Source organism: Eptesicus fuscus, chromosome 21, assembly GCF_027574615.1.
Source record: "Eptesicus fuscus isolate TK198812 chromosome 21, DD_ASM_mEF_20220401, whole genome shotgun sequence".
Classification (NCBI taxonomy): Eukaryota; Metazoa; Chordata; class Mammalia; order Chiroptera; family Vespertilionidae; genus Eptesicus; species Eptesicus fuscus.
The window spans coordinates 49028314-49051729 of record NC_072493.1 but is presented as its reverse complement, the minus strand read 5'-3'; the positions used below and the strand labels follow the sequence as shown (position 1 = coordinate 49051729).

The 23416-nt window shown below is 49.3% G+C and overlaps 2 protein-coding genes across 3 annotated transcripts; one reads left to right on the top strand and one right to left on the bottom strand.

Annotated features, from left to right (window-relative positions):
• Positions 1-694: 694 nt before the first annotated feature.
• Positions 695-6657, bottom strand: LOC129147552 (zinc finger protein 470-like). Its single transcript, XM_054710090.1, has 5 exons — positions 6634-6657; positions 5679-5864; positions 2287-2373; positions 1044-1170; positions 695-798 (listed from the first exon to the last, which is right to left on the bottom strand). The coding sequence occupies exons 1-5, from the start codon at positions 6655-6657 to the stop codon at positions 695-697; spliced, it is 528 nt and encodes a 175-aa protein (XP_054566065.1).
• An 844-nt stretch (positions 6658-7501) lies between these two features.
• On the top strand, positions 7502-19385 carry LOC103303895 (zinc finger protein 583). 2 transcript variants are annotated; one of them, XM_054710412.1, is made up of 5 exons: positions 7502-7567; positions 9872-9976; positions 14139-14265; positions 14555-14650; positions 17094-19385. In XM_054710412.1, exons 2-5 carry the CDS (start codon positions 9968-9970, stop codon positions 18569-18571), a joined length of 1710 nt encoding a protein of 569 aa, XP_054566387.1. In that variant the 5' UTR covers positions 7502-7567; positions 9872-9967; the 3' UTR covers positions 18572-19385. The 2 variants fall into 2 exon arrangements, with proteins under 2 accessions (XP_054566387.1, XP_008159096.2); XM_008160874.3 differs by lacking the exons at positions 7502-7567; positions 9872-9976 and having other exon boundaries at positions 14113-14265.
• The last annotated feature ends 4031 nt before the right edge of the window (positions 19386-23416 follow it).

Here is a 23416-nt window from a genome sequence, read left to right as displayed (position 1 = left end):
GAGCCCACAACCCGGGCATGTGCCCCCACTAGGAATCGAACCGTGACCTCCTGGTTCATAGGTCGACGCTCAACCACTGAGCAGGGCGCACTGTAATTCATTTAAATGTCAATGGCTGCCCTAACCGGTTTGGCTCAGTGGATAGAGAGTCGGCCTGCAGACTGAAGGATCCCAGGTTCGATTCCGGTCAAGGGCTTGTACCTTGGTTGTGGGCACATCCCCAGTGGGGGGTGTGCAGGAGGCAGCTGATCGATGTTTCTAACTCTCTATCCCTCTCCCTTCCTCTCTGTAAAAAGAAAATCAATAAAATGCATTGAAAAAAAATGTCAATGGCATGTGGCACCAGCCGCGCCATACTGGAGAGCCCAGCATGGGTGGTATTTCGCCTGGCAGCAGAGAAGGTCCTGGGGAAGGGAGACGGACAGGAAGGAAGAGGCCGAGTCTGAGCCGACCTCTAGAGACGGTGAGAGGACCCCCCGCGGGGGCTGAGGGGGTCAGAGAGGCGGAGGGGCAAGAGGCAGGGGATGCTCCCGGAGGAGCCGCTGTTGTCAAGTGCTGCTCACAAGCCGCCGGAGGAGACGCCTTGGCCTGGCTCTGAGCGTGGCGACTCAGGAACTACCTTCCACCTCAAAGGGCGGCTTCCTCCCGACCTGCTGGGCGGTCACCGCGCTGGCCTCCCTCCTCCCCACACGCCTCACTCACCGGGGCACAGGCCTCCCGCCGCCGCCCCCGCCGCCCTCCAGGGCTCCTCGCCGTCCTCCAGGAAGGAGATCACATCAGGCTTGGAAACGGCGAGACCTGGATGTGAGAGAAAAAACACGACGCCCGGTGATGGTGCGGCCCGAGAGCCCAGACCCAGGACCCGGTCTCGTCGAGGATGAGAGGCCAGGCCAGGAAGGGATAGGGGTCAACCTGACAGTCACCCGAGGCCTGGGGACAAGGCAGCTTCAGCCCACGGAGCTGCCCTTTAACCCCTCACATGGACAAGGCAAGAACACCTCCACCCATGGGGACCCTCCACCCTGCCAGGCCGGGCGCCTCACCCAGCGAGAGCAGGTGGCTGTAGGTCTCCAACATCACGTCCCTGTACAGAGCCCTCTGGGCAGGCGCCAGCCACGCCCATTCTTCCCGGGAGAAGACGACGGCCACTTCCCTGAACAGGTCCGACCCCTGCAACAACGGGCAGGTGTGTGACACGCCTACCTCACGGAACGTCTCTCGTTGGGGGGAGAGGGGGTGGAGGAGAGGGGCTGGGAGAAGTCTTTGCAGGAAAAGGCTGGGGCGGAGGCCTCTGAAGAGAGCCGATGACAGGAGAACACGGGTGTGAGTTAAATGTTCTTTTTTTAAAAAACTATTTTTTGTGTTTTTAAAAATATATATATTTGTATTGATTTCAGAGAGGAAGGGAGAGGGAGAGGTAGAAATATCAATGATAAGAAGAGAATCATTTAAAAAAAAAAAAATAATTTAAAAATATATATATATATTTTTTTTTTTTGCCCTAACCGGTTTGGCTCAGTGGATAGAGCGTCGGCCTGTGGACTGAAGGGTCCCGGGTTCGATTCCGGTCAAGGGCATGTACCTTGTTTGCGGGCACATCCCCAGTGGGGAGTGTGCAGGAGGCAGCTGATCGATGTTTCTCTCTCATCGATGTTTCTACCTCTCTATCCCTCTCCCTTTCTCCCTGTAAAAAACCAATAAAATATATTTAAAAAAATAAAATAAATATATTTTTATTGATTTCAGAGAAGAAGGAAGAGGGAAAGATAGAAACATCTATGATGAGAGAGACTTATTGATCGGCTGCCTCCTGCATGCTCCCTATTGGGGATCGAGCCCGCAACCCGGGCATGTGCCCTGTCTGGAATGGAACCGGGACCCTTCAGTCTGCAGGCCGGCGCTCTATCCACTGAGCCACACCAGCCAGGGCTTAAATGTTCTTGGGATGCTCCTTTTTACTACACACCCAAGCTCTGGCACACAGGTCTGGGGTGAAAATTAAAACCCAGCTGCGTGCAGTGTTTCCAATGGTGACTTACTCTGACCTTGGCACACGCTAAATTCTCCAGGGGCGACCCGGAATCTCTACTTTGATGGAGTCAACGAAAAATAAACCCCAACCAAGAACTTCTGCTAGAAGAGGGGGACGGGAGAGGACTGTGGCTGCCCGGTCCTTTCACTCCTGAAAGCAGGAAGCTCTGAGCACCGGACTCTCTGGGACGGGACCAGGCGGGAAGGAAGCTCTGGGACAAGGAGAGCGAGTCTTTACAGGATCTGGAAACTCACCATGGACGCGATGCTCAGAATGTCATGGGCTGAGGGGTCCTCCTCCCGGCTCCTCCCGGCCAAGGCCCGAGTCCTGAGAGGGCAGAGCTGGGGGAGGAAACAGCGAACACCGGGCTTGCCTGGCGGCTCCCAGGGCGCCATGGTTACCAGTCACATCCCGTTCAGCCCCACCTCCCGACCAACGAGAGGGAGATGGGACACACAGGGGCCCTCACCCAACTCCAGCGGCTGCAAGGACGCAGGGACCCAGTGGCCTTTCTCTCCCATTTCCTTTTTTTTTTTTTTTTAAATATATTTTATTGATTTTTTCCAGAGAGGAAGGGAGAGGGATAGTTAGAAACATCGATGAGAGAGAAACATCAATCAGCTGCCTCCTGCACACCCCCCACTGGGGATGTGCCCGCAACCAAGGTACATGCCCTTGACCAGAATTGAACCCGGGACCCTTCAGTCCGCAGGCCAACGCTCTATCCACTGAGCCAAACCGGTTATGGCTCTCTCCCATTTCCCCAAAACACCCCGAGACCTGGTCCAGTGACTAAGACCACGTGGCATCCCACAGACAAGGAAGCCCCAGAGAGCCGGCCTGATCCGGATCAGCCCAGCCAAGAAGCAAGTCTTCCCCCAAACCAGACCATCCGACTCTCTCACTCACAACGGAACACCTTCGGAAGTCTCTCTGGCACTGTCCCCGATGTCTAATTTCACAAAGAGCCCACAGCCCTGCTGGAGGCCTGGCGGACACACCACTCTGTGGCCCTACCTTGAGTCCACAGGTGGAGGGTGGGTCAGGCTGATTAGATGAAGCAGGTCCCACGCTCCATGATCAGCACAGAAAGAGGCCGCTGTGCAGAGGTAACACTGTGCGAAGCTGTATGCACAGTTAACAGCTGCTGGAAAACAGAACCGAAAATCAGCACAGAACAGCCCACGAGCAGGTAAGTGGTCCGATCAATGTGGGCCCAGCCCGCTGGTCGATGCCCACAGACAACTGTACGGAGCGGCTCTGGGCCGAGCCTCGGGCTGACCTGTGGCAGGACCACAAACAAGTCCCAGCCTGGAGGGCAGAGCTCTCCCAGCATAATTAAGCCTGACCTTGCAGCCTTCCCTCGTTCCTTCCTAAGTAGCTAACGGGCTGTGGCAGGTGCAGCAAGTGCTGCCAAAATAAGAACATTTGTATACGTGTTAATCTACCCTTGTTTCATATACTTATTTTTTAAATATATTTTTATTGATTTCAGAGAGGAAGGGAGAGGAAGAGAGAAATAGAAACGTCAATGAGAGAGAACCATTGATCGGCTGCCTCCGGCACGCCCCCCACTGGGGATCGAGCCCACAACCTGGGCATGTGCCCTGGACTGGAATCAAACCCAGGACCCTTCAGTCTGCAGGTCTACGCTCTATCCTCTGAGCCAAACCAGCTAGGGCTACCCCTGTTTTAATCAGACTATAAAATAAAGAATAGGCCCTAACCGGTTTGCCTCAGTGGATAGAGCGTCGGCCTGCGGACTGGGGGGGGGGGGGGTCCCGGGTTCAATTCCGGTCAAGGGCATGTACCTTGGTTGCTGGCACGTCCCCAGTGGGGGGGGGTGCAGGAGGCGGCTGATGGATGGTTCTCTCTCGTCGATGTTTCTGGCTCTCTATCTCTCTCCCTTCCTCTCTGTAAGAAATCAATTAAAAATATATTAAAAATATAAATAAATAAAGCATCGGCTTGCAGGCTGGGTCTTTTGTGTCCTCATCCAGGCACGGGAGATCCACCGAGCCCCAGCCGTATTCCCTTTGTCTTTTCTTCAATCCTTCACCGCCCCTCCTCAGGCTCAACAATGAACGACGTTCACAACTGGACCCTTTGTACAAGGTAAGAACATTCAGCAAAAGAAGTAAAACCCACCCCAATACGGACACGGGGGTGGGGAAAATCTTAAAAAGAGATCGGAATAGGAAACATCCAAGTGTTAAGAGTGATGTCACTTAACCGCTTCTTGAGCTGTTTATAAAGGAGTTTAGGACAGCGCCCAACACATGACTAATAGTTCTATCTTTTTTTCCTTCTTCACAAATATTCCATTGTAAGTAATACATAAGTGAGATAATTATGAATGTTCCTTGGTATCGTGTAACGGGAATTTTTCCTTCCTCCGAGCCACTGTTTTAGCATTATCTGTCATTCCTTATTACATGAGTGGCCCCGGATTGCCTCAACCTTTTCCCCACTGTTGCTCACAGATTTTGAACAAAATCATCTAAAAATGTTCCCAAGAGGTAAGTCTCCGCTTCTAAATTTTTTGGGGGGTCCTGCAACTCTTTGTGAATGTCACGGAACAAAATTTCGCCCTAGATTTAACAACAACAACAAAGGCATGCGTAAGAATCGATGCAAAAAGCCTAATGTTGTGGGGTCGAACCCTGGAGTCAGAATAAGACCACCAGAGGCCGAAACCGGGTTGGCTCAGTGGATAGAGCTTCGGCCTGCGAACTGAAAGGTCCCGGATTCGATTCCGGTCAAGGGCATGTACCTTGGTTGCGGGCACATCCCCAGTAGGGGGTGTGCAGGAGGCGGCTGACCAATGTTTCTCTCTCATAGCTGTTTCTAACTCTCTCTCCCTCTCCCTTCCTCTCTGTAAAAATCAATAAAATATGTATATATAAAAAATAAGACCACCGGAGGCTGCTGATGGATTAAAAAAAAGCCGGCAAGGATTTATTGAACTGGCCAGGACGGCCGCGAGGGCACCACACGCAGGCGGAGTCCGCACTCACGACCGCGCCGTCCCAGGTGTAGGCAGTCTTTCCAAAGGTCCAAACCACAGACATTTTCCTTCGTCCCACATTCTACATGCGGGGCACTGGAATGCGGCCCTATCCTGCGGAAGCAGGTTGTCTCTAAAGGTCAGCTGCTGTTTCAACTCCCGGAGCCGCCGAGTCAGCGGGAATCGGCCTCCTGCGGTCCGGGTCCCCGGGCACGGGAGAATGGCGTCGGTGGTGTGGGAGGAGCGTATGGGAGCCTCCAGGTCTCGGTCTGGAGCTGAGGGAACCACCCCGTTGTGTAAGCCGGTGAGTGCGGGCAGGAGCCGGAGCAGCAGGGTTAAAACCCAAACGGCGGCTTTTACCTCAGGATGGTTGCTACCACACTTCACCAAGCCATTTCCGGGGGTCGGGACCCCTCCTCACCCACCGAGGCGGTCGGGGGGCCCGAGTGAGGAGCTGTGACGCCAGCCGGGCGTGCGTCGCGGGGGCCGATGGGAAATGCAGTCTAGAGGCCGGGAAGCCGCAGACCGATCCTAAGGCGTGAGACGCTGCGGTTCCCCCTCAGGCCCAAGGCCCGCCCGGCCGCGGCGCCCGCTCCCGCACGGACCCCGGAGCGCCCGGAAAACTCCGGACCCCCTCACCTGCCGCCTCCTCGGGTCCGAGTGCCACCGACACTGCGCCCCCCCGAGCCCGTCCCCGGCGAGCTTTCCCGTCGGTACCGGCGAACTCGTCACCTGGAGCCGGAAGATGGCGGAGGCGCACAGAGCCGCGCCGATGCGGCGTGGCGATTGGGCCGGCGCCGCAGTGTTTTCTGGGAAACCTAGTCTCTAGGCTGTAAAGATGGCGGCGCGCCGTCAGGCCGGTTCTCGCGATGTTTCGCAGTGGGCGGCACCTGCGCATGCGTACGAGCGTGCGCGCGCGCGCGCGCCCGTCGGTGGGGACTCGAGGGAGAGTGCGCTCCGGTGTGTGGGGCGTGCAGTGTGCGCGCCTCTCTGGTTGCGGGTGCGAGTGTGTGCGTGGCCGTGACGACGCGTGCGGCGCTGCTTGTGTTCGCCGTGTTTGGTTCTCACCCGGCCGCTGATGGGGACCGTTCGACGGCTGTTGAGTGACTTGAGGTCCAAGGGTTGTTGGGGCGAAAAGTGGTCTCCGCCCTGAAGTCAGCATTTCGGTGGAGCAGCCACGACCCCGGAAGGCTTGGCGGGAGGAAGAAAGCCCAAGGGTCGGTCGGAGAACCGGTTGTGAACATGTTATCTGCGTCGAAATAAACGTCCATCATGCGGGTGCCACGTCGGCAAGAACGTTTGGGACGAGACGTCGAGGCGTCTTCTGCTGCGGGGTGACCTCTCGGCCAAGTCCCCTTCCGCCCCGGCAGCTCAGGTCTGCGTGTGGGAGCGCGGGGAGCCCTGGAGGCGCACTCCCCGGGCGGCGTGGTCCCTGAGGCCGCGGGTCCCCGGTCCTGGGTGCGGGGCAGGCCCCGTGGTGCCCGGTCCCTCCCGGCCCAGGTGGCGGTGTGTCCTGGGGCCACGCCCAGGGTCCCCCATGGAAATGGGTGCGCTGAGGGGGCCGGTGCAGCTGCAGGGAAAAGGGCCCTCGCGCTGTCTGTCTGATGGTGGCAGCCATGGTTGAAGCGGGGAAGGCCGTGGGGAATAAAAGCTCCAGGGAGGAGTCCCTGCTTCCAACTCTGATGGTGACATGGCTCCAAACAGAAAACCAGATCCTGGGGCCCGGCCGCCCTAGGGACCAAGAGGTCAGGGTTCGATTCCCGTCAGGGCACAGGCCCGGGTTGCGGGCCCCAGCCCCAGTGCGGAGCGTGCAGGAGGCCGCCGCTCCAGGATTCTCTCGCATCATGGATGTTTCTGTGTCTTGCCTCTCCCTTCCTCTCTGAAATCAATAAAAACGTGTTTTAAAAAAACTGAAGAATGTGGAAGAAACGAGTCTCCCCTGAGAGAAGGGGAATGAAGAACTGCAGGAAGGCACGTTCCAGACCTCAAGCCGCGGACACACACGGTCTGGGGGACCTGCAGAGCCTGGGATTGGGGCGCAGAGCGCGGGAGGGGCGCTGCCTCCGCGCTGGGTGGTGGGTGAGCCTGCAGAACAGAAGACGTGACGTCACAGAGGCCACGAGGCCCCTCGGAAACAGCGCGTGAGGCTGACCGCTGGGCCATTCCAGCAAAGTGGGCCCCCCGCCCCCCCGAAGTGGGCGGCGCCTGCGCAGTCCGGGCCAGCCGCCTGGGCATGGGCGGGGCTTCGTGGGAGGCGGGGCGACGGGGAGGAGGCGGGGTGGGGTTGAGGGTGGGGATCCCGGCGGAGAACCCTGAAAGAGCAGGAGGTGGGGCCACCGAGGCGCCCCCAGCCTGCAGTCCCAAGATACACTGCGCCGCGTCCCTCCCTGGACTACACTTCCCAGCGGCCACTGCGGCCGGCGCCGGCTGCTCCGCGAGCGCCGCGGCCCCTTTGTGAGTCCGCCGGTCCCGCCCCGGCCCCCGCGGAGATGCGGCGCCTCCGGACCCGGCCCACCGCGCGGAGGGAGGTACCCGCCCGCGGGGGGGAGGCGGGGAGCAGTCCGCGCGGGCGCGGAAACCAAGTGGGGCCGGTGTCACCGTGAGGCTGTGAGGAGGGCGTGTGGCAGCGTGAGCCCGTGTGTGTGTGTGTGTGTCTCAGTGTCAGACCGTGTGTGAGACCCTGTGTGTGTGTGTGTGTGTGTGTGTGACTGAGGACGTGTGTATGTGTGAGAGCCCGTGTATGTGCATGTGTGTGTGTGAGGCCGTGTGTGCGTGTCCGTGTATGTGTGTGTGTGTGTCCCCGTGTGTATGTGTGTGTCCGTGTGTATGTCCGTGTGTGTGTGTGTGTGTGTGTGTGTGTGTGTGAGTGTCCGGCGCTGAGGGGGCGGGCCCGGTGTGACAGTGAGCGGACCGTGCGCCCGGTGGCCCCTGTGCCCCGCGTGAGGGGACCCGCCCCCGCGGTCTGGGGGTGCGGCAGGGAGAGGGGGGCGATGGGCCTGAGCGGGGAGGACTGGGTGGGGGGAGCGGGAGGAGACAGGGCCCGGCCTCCCTAGCCCTCCCTCCGGTGCAGGTCCCCCTCCACCGCCGCCGAAGGGACGGGGGGGGGGGGGGGGGGGGGGGGGGGGGGGGGAGACCCACGGTGCGCTGTTGGTGTGAGGGGCGGACTGAGCGGGGTGATGGGTCGGAGGGCGCAGGTGGGGAGCTCTCCGAGGGGGAAGCAGGGCTGCGGGTCCCCAGCTCCAGGGAGGGCAGCGCGCCCAGGTGTCTGAGCCTTGTGACCCCAAACCCGGCTGCTTCCGCAGAGTGGGCTGCTTTAGGGGTTCGTGGGAAACAACTCTTAAAAATTTGACTTTGGGGAGAGAGAGGAAGAGAGGGAGGGAGAGACTTGTTCCACTTACTGATGCCTTCACCGGTTAATTTTTAAAACTTTTTAAATTGATCTCAGAGAGGAAGGGAGAGGGAGAGATAGAAACATCCATGATGAGAGAGAATCATTGATCGGCTGCCTCCTGCACGCCCCCCACTAAGGATGGAGCCTGCAACCTGGGCATGTGCCCTTGGCCGGAATCGAACCCGGGACCCTTCAGTCCGCAGGCCGAAACTCTATCCACTGAGCCACACCGTTAGGGCCGGAAATAACTCCTGATTAAGGGGTTCAGTGACCTCGGTATAGTCCCTCACGGGGAACTGCTCAGGAAAGTGGAGAGAGTGGTTTTCCGGGGCAGCTCGCCCTAAGCCAGGGCCGAGGCTCCGTGTCCTGCCTGGTCCACCCGCCTCCAGATCACACGGCCCTCCGATGCCCAGGGAGGCAGGCGCTCCGCAGCTCTCTCATCTCTAGGAGGGGTGGGGCTGTGCTTGCCTTCAAGGTCATCACCTGGCGGGAAGGGTACAAGTTGGACCTGGAGCCCAGCCGTGTAGCTCAGTGGTTGAGCGTCGACCTATGAACCAGGAGGTCACGGTTCCATTCCCGGCCAAGGGCACATGCCCAGGTTGCGGGCTCCATCCCCAGTGTGGGGCGTGCAGAAGGCAGCCGATCCATGATTCTCCTTCATCATGGATGTTTCTCTCTCTCTCCCTCTCCCTTCCTCTCTGAAATCAATAAAAATGTATTAAAAAAAAAAAAGTTGGACCTGGATTCCAGTTGGACTCCATCACTTGTTGCACGAAGCCTTGAATAATTCCCCTGAGGAGCCAGCCTTCCCGTGTGAGGGGAAACCCTCCGTGTCAGTGCCGTTCAAAGGGCAGGGACTGTTACCGTTTATCATCATAAACGAGGAGCTGGCGTACGCAGGGAAAGTGTACATCGGGTTCTTGGGAGCCCTGGCCGGTGTGGCTCAGTGGATAGAGCCTCGGCCTGTGGACTGAAGGGTCCCGGGCTCAATCCCCAGTGTGAGGCATGCAGGAAGCAGCCAGTCAATGATTCCCTCTAATTGATGTTTCTATCTCCCTCTCTGAAATCAATAAAAATAATTTTTTTTAATAAAAATAGCCCTGACCGGTTTGGCTCAGTGGACAGAGCGTCGGCCTGCAGACTGAAGGGTCCCAGGTTCGATTCCGGTCAAGGGCATGTACCCTGGTTGCGGGCACATCCCCAGTGGGGGGTGTGCAGGAGGCAGCTCATTGATGTTTCTCTCTCATCGATGTTTCTAACTAACCCTCTCCCTTCCGCTCTGTAAAAACCAATAAAATATATTTTTAAAAATAAAATATAAAGTGCAGGGGGAAAGAGTTGTACAGTCAGGTGACTGATTCCGGGTACCCCTAATCGGCGTCTGCGGGGGTGGGAGGGGCTGTGCAGGCTGGTGACACAGGGCCCCCTTCTCCCTCCCCAGCTCTCTTTTCCCCGGACACTGCCCTCCCGCCACCAGAGGGGAGCCTGAGGGAGAGCCCGGAGCGCTGCCTGCCGTCCGTCCTCAGGCCCGAAAGCCATGTCCGAGGTAAGGAGCATCCCTCCTCCCTCCCCCGAAAGGCCTGTTGTTCAGCTGTAGGCGAACATTCTGGGTTTGTTCTGAAACTCACCAGCCTACCCGTCCCCTTCACCAGTGACCTGGCCCTCATCTTCTCCAGTCCGGTGTCAGGGGGTCCCCCTAAGCCCAGTGAGCTTCCTCCTCTTCTCAGCATTTTTTTAAAAAATATCTCTTTATTGATTTCAGAGAGGAAGGGAGAGGGAGAGATAGAAACATCAATGATGAGAATCATGGATTGGCTGCCTCCTACACGCCCCACACTGGGGATCGAGCCCACAAGCCAGGCCTGTGCCCTTGGCCGGAATCGAACCCGGGACCCCTCAGTCCACAGGCCAATGCTCTACTCACCAAGCCAAACCGGCTAGGGCAGCATTTTCATCTTATTCAAGACATAGTTTAGTGCCGCCGACGGGTCAGGAGCTCTGAAGAGGCCATGTGTCCGTGATTATAGTTTGTTTACTGTGTAATGTAATGATGTGAAATCAGGGGAGAAAGGATGGGTTACTCATTTAGAGAAAAAATAAATTTCTTCCTGCCCTGGCTGGTGTGGCTCTGTGGATAGAGCATCAGCCTGCGGACTGAAGGGTCCCAGGTCCATTCAGGTCAAGGGCACATGCCGGGGTTTTGGGCTCGATCCCCAGTAGGAGGCCTGCAAGAGGCAGCTGATCCATGATTCTCATCATCGATGTTTCTAACTCTCTCCCTCTCCCTTTCTCTCTGTAAAAAAATCAATAAAGTTTATTTACCAGGGAGGAAGGCCTGCGTCCCCTCACTGGTTAGTGACGGCGGCTGTCGGGAGTTGTGTGTGCGCTGAGGGCCAGGAACACAGATGATGGTGCGTGAGGAGCTGAAGAGGGTGGAGGGAGGAGGACACTGGAGCCGCTAGGGCATGGGGGCTCTTAACTTCTTCCTGCGTTTATGCTTCCATGTCCTCCCAGTTTTCTTCTCCCTGAAGAACCCCTCTGGTATTTCTTTGAGTGCAGGTCAGTACTTTTCCTCCCAGCCTGAATGCTTTCTCATTAGCTCCTATTCTTGCTGGGTCAAAATAGGGTCATTTGGAATTTTTTCTGAGGTCAAGTAATTTTGGGAAATCCCTAATTCAATGGAGAGAAAAAGTCTAGACATTATGTTAATAAAATAGAGACAGCCGAAACCGGTTTGGCTCAGTGGATAGAGCGTCGGCCTGCGGACTGAAGGGTCTCGGGTTCGATTCCTGTCAAGGGAATGTACCTTGGTTGCAGGCACATCCCCAGTGGCGGGGGCAGGGGGTGCAGGAGGCAGCTCATGGATGTTTCTCTCTCATTGATGTTTCTAACTCTCTGTCCCTCTCCCTTCCTCTCTGTGAGAGAATCAATAAAATATATTTTAAAAAAGAAAAAAGAAAGAAAATAGAGACAGTGCAGCATCATTAAAAAATGAAGATTTTCATTAAAAAAATCAAGATTCAGAAAACTGAAAATTATCAAGGGTGAGTCACCACGATATGGCGTGTTTATACCTTGTAATATTATCCATCCAACCAAACTAGCAACTGTAAGTTCTGATGGCTTCTAGGGGGACATGGTGGGTCGGTGTGTGTGTGTGGGAGGGGGGAGGGCTTCCAATTCTTGAACTTCAAGGGAAAACACTCACTGAAGGTAGAAATACTGAATATTACTTTCTGAGTTCCCTTAATGATGACAAAATTGTATGAAAATCCTGTTTTATCACATCAAAATAAGTATAAAAATATCTGAAAGGCAGTCAGGTCTCATTGGCCAGGAGAAAAATGTCAATAAGATCACCGGAACCTGGAATCCATCTGTTTGTATGTGCAGCGTAAAAATGTCTCCTAAGAATTTTATCTGGCAAAACCTACCTCAGCTCACCGCCATCTACAGAAGAAATGTGTGAGGAACAGTTTTGTTTTTTTTACACAAAATTTTAAGGCGCTCGTATCAAAAGTCTGAGTTTTTATAGATGATGGTTGACAGGCCCACACTGTCCAGCACAAGATTCATCTTTTCGGACCCGACTCGTGGTCCCTTCCCTCCTAAAGCCTCCCTCACTCCCCGATCTCCCTGGCTATGAAGCGTCGTAGAGATGGCAGCTGATGTACGTATGTTGCTTGGAGTCATACTTTTGTTTTCCTTTGTAGGCTGCTTAACATTTTTGTCCGTGTCCCAGGCAGTAGCGGCTCATATATTGACTCATTTCCCCCCTCCCATCTATATATATAAAAGCCTGAGTGACCACTTGACCATTCAACCAGTAGCTATGACATGCACTGACCACCAGGGGGCAGACACTCAACGCACAGGCATAGAAACATGGAACAGACTGATGAATCTCAGAGGGAAGGGGGATGGGGGAGGGCAGGAAGAGATTAACCAAAGATCTTATATGCATACTAGAGGCCCGGTGCACAGATTCATGCACCGGTGGGGTCCCTCGGCCTGGCCTGCGCCCTCTCGCAATCCAGGACCTCACAGGGGATGTCGGAGAGCCGGTTTCAGCTTGATCCCGCAGGCCAGGCCGAGGGACCCCACCAGTGCACGAATCTGTGCACCGGGCCTCTAGTTTTTGTATAAAATCGCTGAGGTGCTTAAATCCATCTTCAGTGGGAGAACTATGGGAAGAATAGGAGTGATGTTTGTATTTGACAACCACGAAGACCGGAAGCGCCCCAGAACTGACTCCACGGGGTCCCAGCGGCCGCTGCCACACTGGGCCTCCCCGTCCACTGCTGGGTTGAGGGGAGAGCTGGCACGGGCGCCAGCAGGGCTCAGGACTGCGCTGTGTGGCGGGACTTCAGCATCTGACCCGCCAGGTCAGCTGTCCACACGTGTCCCACTGAGTGCCATCCGTCCGACAGCCAGTGAAGAGCAGGCAGGGCTGTGACACGCCACCCCTAAGGGGCATGGCCGAGACCAGCAGCCAGCCCTGGTAAGGCTGGAACAGATGCGTCCCTTAGGAAAGAGGTACGTTTTGAATTTCTAGGGAACATACTAGGTCTTGTCTCTTGTTACAAAGAAGATCCTTAACTCAACACGCAGGAGCCGAGCCAGCTGTCCTGTAACAGTGAGGACTCTCTCGCTCGTGGGAAGTTGTGTGTGCCCCTCCAGCGAGAGCAGTGGGTGTTTTTTATGCACCTCATGATCCCATGGGAAATGCTCACTATTTTAGTTAGCAGTGCTTAAAATTACTCTTCTTTTGTCCCCTGGGTAGCAGATGGGTTACCAATTGTCTTTGAGACTCAGTGGGGGGGGTTATCAAGAGCTGTTAGAGAATCTTTTGTTCCCTCTGCTTGTTCTCTATGATGGCGTACATTGGCTTAAATTATTTATATATACATATTATTGATTTCAGAAAGGAAGAGGGAGAGATAGAAACATCAGTGATGAGAGAGAATCATTGATCGGCTGCCTCCTGCACACCCCGCCCCCCTCGCTGGGGATCGAGCCCGCAACCTGGGCATGTGCCCTTGACCGGAATCGAACCTGGGACCCTTTAGTCTGCAGGCTGATCCTCTATCCACCGAGCCGAATTATATTTTTGCAAAATGACTATAAAACTTGTTTACTATTTTATTAAATATATATTTAATTTTAGAAAATCACAATTATAAGCATTAGGATAGGATATGTATGTGTATATATAGGATGTATATATAGGTATGTCTGGAACATTCTATTGATATATCTGGGACATTCCACTGTAGAGTTCGTGGGAAAATGCTGGTTTAGACCATGTACATCTTGGAAGGCTTAACTCATGTTCCTGTCTTTCCCTTGAAGCCTTTCTTCACTTCCACGGTCTGTCTTGATTTTCCATATTGAGAAACACTCTAGCATTTAGTATGAAAAACGTATTATTTTACACTTGACTGTTTGGTGTTGTTATTGCCCATTTTTGCGTGTTACAAGTCTTTTCTCCATCAGTAGCGACTAGGAAATCGTACACTTAGCATCCACACTAAGCACAGAGAAGTCATCCAGTGATTACTTGACACGTGTTGCTCAGAACCTAAGATGCTACCAGGAATTTCACTCTGTCATATTTCTCTCCAGCGGAAGCGATTTAGCTCTTCACACTACACCCATGTGAGGGTGAGAACACCAGTTGGACAAAAATATGTTTAATGTCATTTCAGGATTTGGTGACCTTTGGGGATGTGGCTATAGATTTCTCTCAAGAGGAGTGGGAATGGCTAAATCTTGCTCAGAGGAATTTGTACAGGAAGGTGATGTTGGAGAACTACAGGAACCTGGCATCGCTGGGTAAGGTCTCCCCGTAATTCAGAATCTCCCCATAGGGCCTGCTCCCTCACATAATGTTTGGGAAGCCTCTGATGTACTGCACTGAGTTTCTCTTCCTGGTGCTGCCCAAAATGGGCCGAGTTTTGTAGAATTGGCAGCTTCATTAGACTATCCCTACAACTTCCTCTTTCTTCAGAACACTTCCTCTTCCTTAACTCTCTCTCTCATGCCCCCCACCCCCCTCCTGAGGACCGAGGGCTTCATCTGATTTCAGGGCCTGGCTAATTCCCCCTTTATTTCTTCTACGCAGGAGTTTCAGTTACTAAGCCAGAGGTGATCTCACTCCTGGAGCAAGGAAGAGAGCCCTGGGTGGCGACGAAGGCCAGGCCAGGAGGCACGTGCTCTGGTGAGTGAGAGAGAACGAGGGAGGTAGAGGCCACTGCCGGAAAACCAAGCTCTGCCATTCTGAGGGGGTCCAGCTTGCCATTGGTATTGTCTGGGGGCTTCCTTAAAGGCTCCCGGCCTGGACACACCTCGGGGCATCTTTTAGCGTGAGCTCCCCAACTTGCGCTCCTGGTACACATTCTCTCACAGGGTCTCCTTGTCCCTGCCTTTTAGTTTTGCACAAGTCGCTCCAACACATGAAAATATCCAGACACAACAATGCCTCTATTTTCCCTTTTGTCACTCATTTCTTTTTGGTTGAAGGACTGATTAATTTAGTTTTTCACTATTTTACTAACACTGCTGAGCATCTTTTCATGAACTTATTGGCCATTCATATATCTTTTGTGAAGTGTTCCATTTTTTTTTTGGCCCAGGTTTTCAGTGGGTTGTTTTTCTTCTTATTGAGTTGGTAGGTACTGTGATATATGTATGCCAATTGTGGTTTGGTGTTTTTATTTTTCTACTGCTGTCTTTTGCACATTTGAAATTTTCAATTTTCATAAAGTCCAATTTATTTGTCGTGGTTGGTGCTTTTGTGCCATCTCTAAGAAATTCTTGCTACCCCCAGGTCATCAACATTTCCTCCTATTTTTTTCCCCTAGGAATGTTATATTTTAATTTTTGCATTTGGGTAATGATCCATTGAGCTAATTTCTTAGGTGAGATAAATATTAAGATTCATTTTCCCCCCTTTGGATATTCAGTTATTCCCATACTCTTTATTGTAAAGACTTTCCTTTCCCCATTATATTACTTTGCTGGTACCCTTGTTGAAAATCAGTTGAACGTAAATGCAGGGGTCTAGTTCTGACCTCTGTTCTGTTCCATTGATCTACATCTGTCCTTTCACCAGTACCATACTGTCTTGGTATCTGTAGCTTTCTAGTAAATTTAGATATCAGATAGTGCAATTTGTAAAATCACTTTGGCTACTTTAGAGCATTTGCATATCCATGTATAAAAAAAAAGTATTCAAAAAGCCTGCTGGGATTTTATTTGGGATTATGATACATCTACATCAACTTGGGAAAGAATTGACATCCTAACATCATTGTTTCTTTAGCCATTTGTTAAGGTTTTCTTTCTCTTAGCAATATTTTATAGTCATCCAGGATAGTGGTTTAAAAATCTAAAAAAAATTTTTTTCTGAGTCTTATTTTTGTGTGCTATTATAAATAGAATTCTTAAAAACTCCCATTTTCCAGTTATTTGCTGCTAGTATTCAAGAATATAAAGTGATTTTTATATTAACTATCTTACAACCTTGCTAGATTCATCTAGTAGTTGAGCATTTTCTGCATAGACAATCATATAATCTGCCAATACAGTTTTATTTCTTCCTTTCTGATCCTCATGCCCTGTTTTTCTTGATTTATTATAATAGCTCGGGTCTCCTGTACAATGTTGAATTGGTAAGAGCACATATACTTGCACTGTTCTCAGTCTTAAGGGGAAATGTATTCAATCTTTCACCATTAAGTTGATGCTAGTTTGCTTAGATGCCCTTTCTCAATTTTAGGAAGTTCATTTCTATTCCTGGTTTGCTGAGAAATTTTATAAATATAGTAAAATATTCTTTCTACATCTGATTTTTCATCTTTAATCTGCTGATGTAATGATCGTTCATTGATTTTCACATATTAAACCAACCTTGCATTCCTAGGATAAACTATACTTGGTCATGATTGTGCTTTCATATTATCCTGGATCTGATTTGCTGTAATGTTATTAAAGGTTTTATATTTATGTTCATGTGCAACTAGTACATTTGTGAACCATGATAGGAATTTTGGGTTGATTATAAAAGTGGTGAGAAACAATTGAGAAATATGGATCAGAAGAAAAAGTGATTTGATTGGGGAATGGAAAGGGAAAGGCAAATTAAGGCCTGTGGCAGATTAAAATCAAGAAATTTGATAAAAAATTACTTCCATACAGCTTCAGGAATGAACTGAAAATTTACATTTGTTTGGAAGGTATCTCATAGAAAATGATATTCAGGAAGACATTTTTCAGACTGTGAAAGTTAAACCATAGAGCCCATGTACAGCCTAAGGCAGCTAATAGTGCCTGGTGTGTCTTTGGGTCTGGGGATCTTAGGGAGGTTTTTTAGCCACACTGACATTATGAAATTAGTTTTTCTAAAAATAATGAACGTATCTTGAATGTAGGATAAACCGAGGCAAAAGAAGAAGGGTGTTTGGAGATTGTTTTATATATATTGTGATTTTAAATAACCTCTTCAATATTTAATTTTCATGATAGTTACCTTACTGATTATATATGATGAATTTAAGTTCTTAATCAACTCTCTTAAGTTCTTATTTTATTCACTGATTTTTGTTTTAAAAGTTCTTTTCTTCTGCATAAACACAAAAGACTTTTTTCTTACTATCTTTTAGATTGGGAGTACGCATTTAAAAACAGTGAATTTTCATCAAAGCAAGTCATTTATGAAGAATCATCCAAAGTAGTGACAATAGGAAGAAGCCATCTTAGTTACAGCCTTGATTACCCCAGTTTGATAGAAGACTATAAAAGTGGGGACTGTTTTAACAACAAGTTGCAAAGCAAGGAGGTACATCCTAGTCAACTTATCATCACTCATAAGGAAATCCTTTCTGAAGATCAAAGTAGTGAATATACTAAATCTTGGCAAACTTTCCACCAGGATGCAATATTTGCTATAAAACAGAGTTTTCCCACCAAAGAAAGAATACATAAGCATGAGCCACAAAAGAAAAAATACCGGAAAAAATCTGTTGACATGAAGCCTAAGAAAGTCTATGTAGAAAAGAAACTTTTGAAATGTAATGAGTGTGAGAAAGTTTTCAACCAGAGCTCATCCCTTACTCTTCACCAGAGAATTCATACCGGAGAGAAACCCTATGCCTGTGTGGAATGTGGGAAAACCTTCAGCCAGAGTGCAAACCTAGCTCAACATAAGAGAATACACACTGGGGAGAAACCCTACGAGTGTAAAGAATGTAGGAAAGCCTTCAGCCAGAATGCACACCTCGCTCAACACCAGAGAGTTCACACTGGAGAGAAACCTTACCAGTGTAACGAGTGTAAGAGAGCCTTTAGCCAGATTGCACACCTGACTCAACATCAGAGGGTTCATACCGGAGAGAGACCGTTCGAATGTATTGAATGTGGAAAGGCCTTTAGCAACGGTTCGTTTCTTGCTCAGCATCAGCGAATTCATACAGGGGAGAAACCTTACGTATGTAATGTGTGTGGGAAAGCCTTTAGCCATCGTGGTTACCTCATCGTGCATCAGAGGATTCACACCGGAGAGAGACCTTACGAGTGTAAGGAATGCAGGAAGACCTTCAGCCAGTATGCACACCTCGCTCAGCACCAGAGAGTCCACACTGGAGAGAAACCGTATGAGTGTAAAGTGTGTAGGAAAGCCTTCAGCCAGATCGCATACCTCGATCAGCACCAGAGGGTCCATACTGGAGAGAAACCCTATGAATGCGTTGAATGTGGGAAGGCCTTCAGCAATAGTTCATCCCTGGCACAACACCAGCGGAGTCACACGGGAGAGAAACCTTACATGTGTAAGGAATGCAGGAAAACATTTAGCCAGAATGCAGGCCTGGCTCAGCACCAGCGCATCCATACTGGAGAGAAACCTTACGAGTGCAATGTGTGTGGGAAAGCCTTTAGCTACAGCGGCTCTCTTACCCTGCATCAAAGAATCCACACTGGAGAGCGACCCTATGAGTGTAAGGACTGCAGGAAATCCTTCAGGCAGCGTGCACACTTGGCTCATCACAGGAGAATTCACACTATGGAGTCTTTCCTGAACCTCTCCTCTTCCTCAACCTCCATGTCCAGTCATTTGCCAAAAGCTATAGGTTTTATCTCTTAAGTATGCCTTGAATCTCACTCCTTTAATCATTTCCACTCCATCCTCTTCATCCGGTGCACAACAATCTACTTGACATGGACTCTGGAAATAGCTTCCTAACTGGTTTACTGTGCTGACCACTTACTTTGTCCGTTGTCACACTGCAGACAAACCTATTAAAAATAGTTTGATCATGTCACTCCTCTCATTAAAACCCCTCCGTGGCATCCTATAGTTCGTAGGTGAAAGCACACATTCCTCAAAATAGCCTAAAAGAACTCCCTCCGATACCTTGTTCCAGTCTACCTTACAAAGCCCCATCTCATGCCAACATCCATTTCATTCTCTGAAGACTTATCCAGAATTAGGAACTCATGCCCGCATCAAATAGATCTTGGTTCTAATCCTTGCTCTTCCATTTTTTAGCCGCCTAATTTTGGAGAAACATTTTGTCATTTGTAAGCTTCCGTTTTATGTTATAGAAATAATAATGAATGGTACTACCTCGAAAGTTAATGGGCCCTAGGCCGGCTTGCTCAGTGGTTACAGCATTGGCACTTGGACTGAAGGGTTGTGGGTTCAATTCTGGTCAAGGGCACGTACCTCAGTTGCAGGCTTGAGCCCCAGCTCCAGTCGGAGCATGTGCAGGAGGCAACCAATCGATGTATCTCTCACATCGATGTTATCCTGTCTCCCCCTCCCTTCCACTCTCTAAAAATCAATGGAAAAAATATCCTTGGGTGAAGATTAACAACAAAAATGTAATGAGAACATTAAGTGAGATAATGCATGAAAATGGCCCAGCAGCGTGCCTAGCATAGTCTCTCAATAAACAGTGTAAAATGAAAAGATATTGTGGTATTCAAAAAAAAACATGATTATCTTAACAATGATTAGCTGAGAAATAGCAAAAGCAGCAGCTCAAGTCTCAGAGAGGTTGTAGAGATTCTTTATTAGGAACAGTGGTCGTTGTTCTAAAGGTGGGTGACCTGGGTATCTAATACAGAAGGACTGATGTTCAAGTACATGATAATAGAAAGATGATGGCTGCTATTTCAGCATGACCATCTAGGATATGACTTTGTTGGTAAGAAAAACTAACTTCGTTACATCTGAATTCTAAGCCGTCAGATTTTAAAAACCAACTTGTGATAAGTAGAATTTACTTACTGAGATGCAGTCTTCATTTCCATTTAAACAAAGGCAAAAAGATACTTAAAAGGAAACATGAAAAATAAAGGGTGTTTGACCCCTGCTCCTAATTCCAGGAGGATGCATTGTATTATGCCTATGCCATTTAAAAGAGAAAAAGTTGAGCTCCTAAGCTGTTATTCTAAAACTAGAGGGGAAAAGAAACCAAAACTGTATAGACCAATACTCAAACAGGCTGCCTACAAGCATGTTTGATTTGGTATGCATCAAGTTTTTTAATTTAGAGATTTTTTAAAAAGAGAAACATTGATTTTGTTGTCCCACTTATTTATGCATTCATTAGTTAATTCTTGTATGTGCCCTGACCAGGGGGGGACCCATAACCTTGGTGTATCGGGTCTCTACTCTAACCAACTGAGCTATCATCAGCCAGGGATGGTATGCGTTAAATTAAAAAGGAATCTGAATACCTTTAGTGGGCATGCGTTTCCCAGTTCACTACAGTTCAAACCACTCCCTGTTCCCTTATATCTGACTTTTACACTTCATATTGTGTTCTCTGAGAATACAGGCAATGCATTAACCAACCCACATGGATACAGGTACAAAGAAAATGATGCAAGTTAATAGAGGGTGAAAGACTTGAGCAGACATTTATCCTTCTGCAGGGAAGACTCAAGTGTTACACTGATGTTAGTAGGCCCCAAATTCACCCACAGATTCCTTGTACCTAATGAAATCCTAATAAGAATTTAAGGCTTGAAAGATTGTTTCTGTGAACATACACATATACATTCAATCAGACATACATAATAAAGGTGATGTTTCATGCCAGTGGCTTAACAGTATTGGCCAAGTTGACTCTGCTCTGCACAAAACAATCCACTCATTCTTTTACCCACACACTTTTTTTATCCACATGTGAAACAGTGATTGAAGGACACCGGAGCATACTTTATAGAGCGAGAACAATCTTCCTAAGTGACATGAGATCCAGAAGCCACACACACAAAGATTCTAGGTTTGATTGTGTAAGAACTTTATTAAGTATAGAGTCAAAGACAGTAAACAAAATGTTTAAACATCACAATTAGAGGGAATCATTAATTCATGAAATTCATATTCTTAACACACAAGTGCTCCTACACTCACTTAGAAAATGGCACTTCCTCCCCCCATGGGCAGAGTATGACTAGGCAACAGGTGACTGATGAACTGGTAAGTACTGAATCTCAGTAGGATCACAAGAACTACAAGTTAAGCCAGTGAACTATTTACACTGCAAAAGCAAATGACAGGAGATGCTTCTATGTGCTGAGTGAGGAAAAATGAATTACATAACCTTTTGTGAACGGCAACTTGTCGATACCAGAATTTCCATGGGCCAAGCCAGGATTTTCTTTTGCAGTTAACAAACAGCACACAGTCTATCTCCCAAGAATGGCAAAGGCACCAAACAAGCAGAAGAGGGAGGGTCAGGAAGAATGGCTCGACCAGGTAGAACTCTACTCATTCAAAAATTAAAATCCTAGCCTTGCAGAGGCTCTATGGAATATGGGGAGAGTCAGTCTTACCAATTTCCTTTACTAAAATGGGGGGAAAAAACCCCAAATTACATAAAAATAAACATGCCAGCATCACTGAAATAGGAAAGTGATACCATCTCATATCACACATTATGAAAAGTAGAATATAATATAGAAACAGCAGTTAGGGCCACACTAAAAGAACACGCCCGGATCTTTGGCACTCTCTACCCTCTGTAAGAGCGGCATAATGGAGAAAGCGTCAGCAGAACAAACTCTGAAAAACTAGACTTATTTAACCCAACACGGTGGGCAAGATGTAACGGGATGAAGGTGCTTAAAATTCCTCTAAGAATCCTTCATTCTAGACACTAGTTTGAAGAGCAAAGGCCAGTTGGCAATGTCTGTTAAAATACGTCTATCTTTTGATCTACCAATCTACCCTTCAAAAATATTGGTGAAACCTTACAAAAGTATGTGTAGGAGAAAGTTAATTGCAATACTTCTTTAAAAAAATAAATCCTAGACCCACAGTGGTCCCTGCCCTCGCTAAATGCTTGATGAGATCTGCACTTCTGGTGAAGATGGAATTAGAGGGAATAGTTTACCTTCCCACCTGAAATACTAACAAAATATGTAACACCTTGGTGTTTAAGAGACTGGTCACTGGGCAACGAAACAGGCCCATGGGCCATGAGTGAGGGGAATACCGGACTATGATTTCCCCAGGGAACCACGTGCAGCGTTTCCAAGGCCGTGTGTGGTCTCTGAGTGGAGGCGATGCAGCTGGGAGACGAAGAGGCTGAGGTGGGTAGAGGTCACAGGATAAAGTGCCTGAGGGCTTTTTCAGGAAAAACAGTACAGACATCTGCAGCATCTTTACCTGAGTAAAAACTCTAGTTTTTAGCTGCATCCTGAACAGGACGTGCGTGCGTGGAAATCACCTGACGTTGAGGAAAGGACCCACAGCGTTATAAGGAGAAACAGACAAATCCACAATGACGAGATCTTGACATGCATCGCTCAACAGAACAAGGAGAGAGAAAGTCAGTACGGATATTGAAAACTTAGACAACACTACGTGCGAACTTGACCTAATGGACACTTGGAAACGATTCCACCCACGGACAGAATATACATTCTTTTCAAAGGCACAAAGCACACGGACCGAGACAGACCATATGGCAGGCCTTAAAACCTGTCTCACGTTAAAAGGGGTTCAATTCGTACAAAATGTTTTAGTGACCAGAATAGGTTAAATTCACAATTAATAACAAAGATAATGGGAAAATCCCCAAATATTCGGACCTAAATAGCCCAATTTTTAGTGACCCATCGGTCAAAAGAGAAACCACTAAGGGAAAATAGAAAATATTTCAATGCAAGAACACAGAATATCAAAAGGTTTAACAATGCTTAAAAGGAAACACACCACTAACTGCTAAGTTACAAAACTCTCACATCAGTGACTTCAATTTCCACCCTAGCAATTTAGAAAATGAACAATAAACACCAGAGTTAGCATAAAAATGGAAATAATAAAGGTAATAAAAATTGATCTTGCGAGTTTTTATTGATTTGAGAGGAGGGGACAGAGAAAAACATCAATGTGAGAAACATCGGTCATTTGCCTCCAGTAAGTGCCTTGACTGGGGATTGAACCCGAAACCTAGCTGTGTGTGTGCCCTGATTGGGAATTGAACTCGCAACCTTTCTGGTATATGGGATGACGCTCCAACCCAGCCACCGGGCCAGGGCCATCTGGGAGATGTTTTATGCTTATTTCAGAACTGATGTGACAAGTTTAAATAAAAAAGGAAGTCACCCTTCACAGATATAGTTTTCTGTCAGTTGTGATCCAAGTTAGAGTGCCCTACCCCATCTGGTCACACACTCCACAAAGCTGTCTTAACAATATGTGGGTGTTTTCAAAAATGGCTTTTGCAGCCTGGCTGGCGTGGCTCAGTTGGTTGAGCATTGTCCCAGGCTGCAGGAGTTTCAATTCCAGGTCAGGGCACACGGCCGGCTTTTAGGCTCGACTCCCAGTAGGTGGTGTGGGGGGGCGGGGTGCAGGAGGCAGCTGACAGATGTTTCTCTCTTGTCGATGTTTCTCTCTCCTCTCCCTTCCTCTCTGTGAAATCAATAAAACAGTTTTTTAAAAAACAGCTTTTGCAGAGGGAAAATGCAC

Bases quoted from the DNA above. Each gene is read 5' to 3' on its own strand.
- LOC129147552 (XM_054710090.1), bottom strand. From the start codon at position 6,657: ATGGCTGCCACCATCAGACAGACA. The intron at 2,374-5,678 runs GTGAGGGGGTCC...TTCCTCCCCCAG, and splicing joins CGGACCCGAGGAGGCGGCAG to CTCTGCCCTCTCAGGACTCG. The intron at 799-1,043 runs GTGAGGCGCCCG...TCTCACATCCAG, and splicing joins CAGCCACCTGCTCTCGCTGG to GTCTCGCCGTTTCCAAGCCT.
- LOC103303895 (XM_008160874.3), top strand. From the start codon at position 14,127: ATGTCATTTCAGGATTTGGTGACCTTTGGGGATGTGGCTATAGATTTC. The intron at 14,266-14,554 runs GTAAGGTCTCCC...TCTTCTACGCAG, and splicing joins CAGGAACCTGGCATCGCTGG to GAGTTTCAGTTACTAAGCCA. The intron at 14,651-17,093 runs GTGAGTGAGAGA...ACTATCTTTTAG, and splicing joins GCCAGGAGGCACGTGCTCTG to ATTGGGAGTACGCATTTAAA.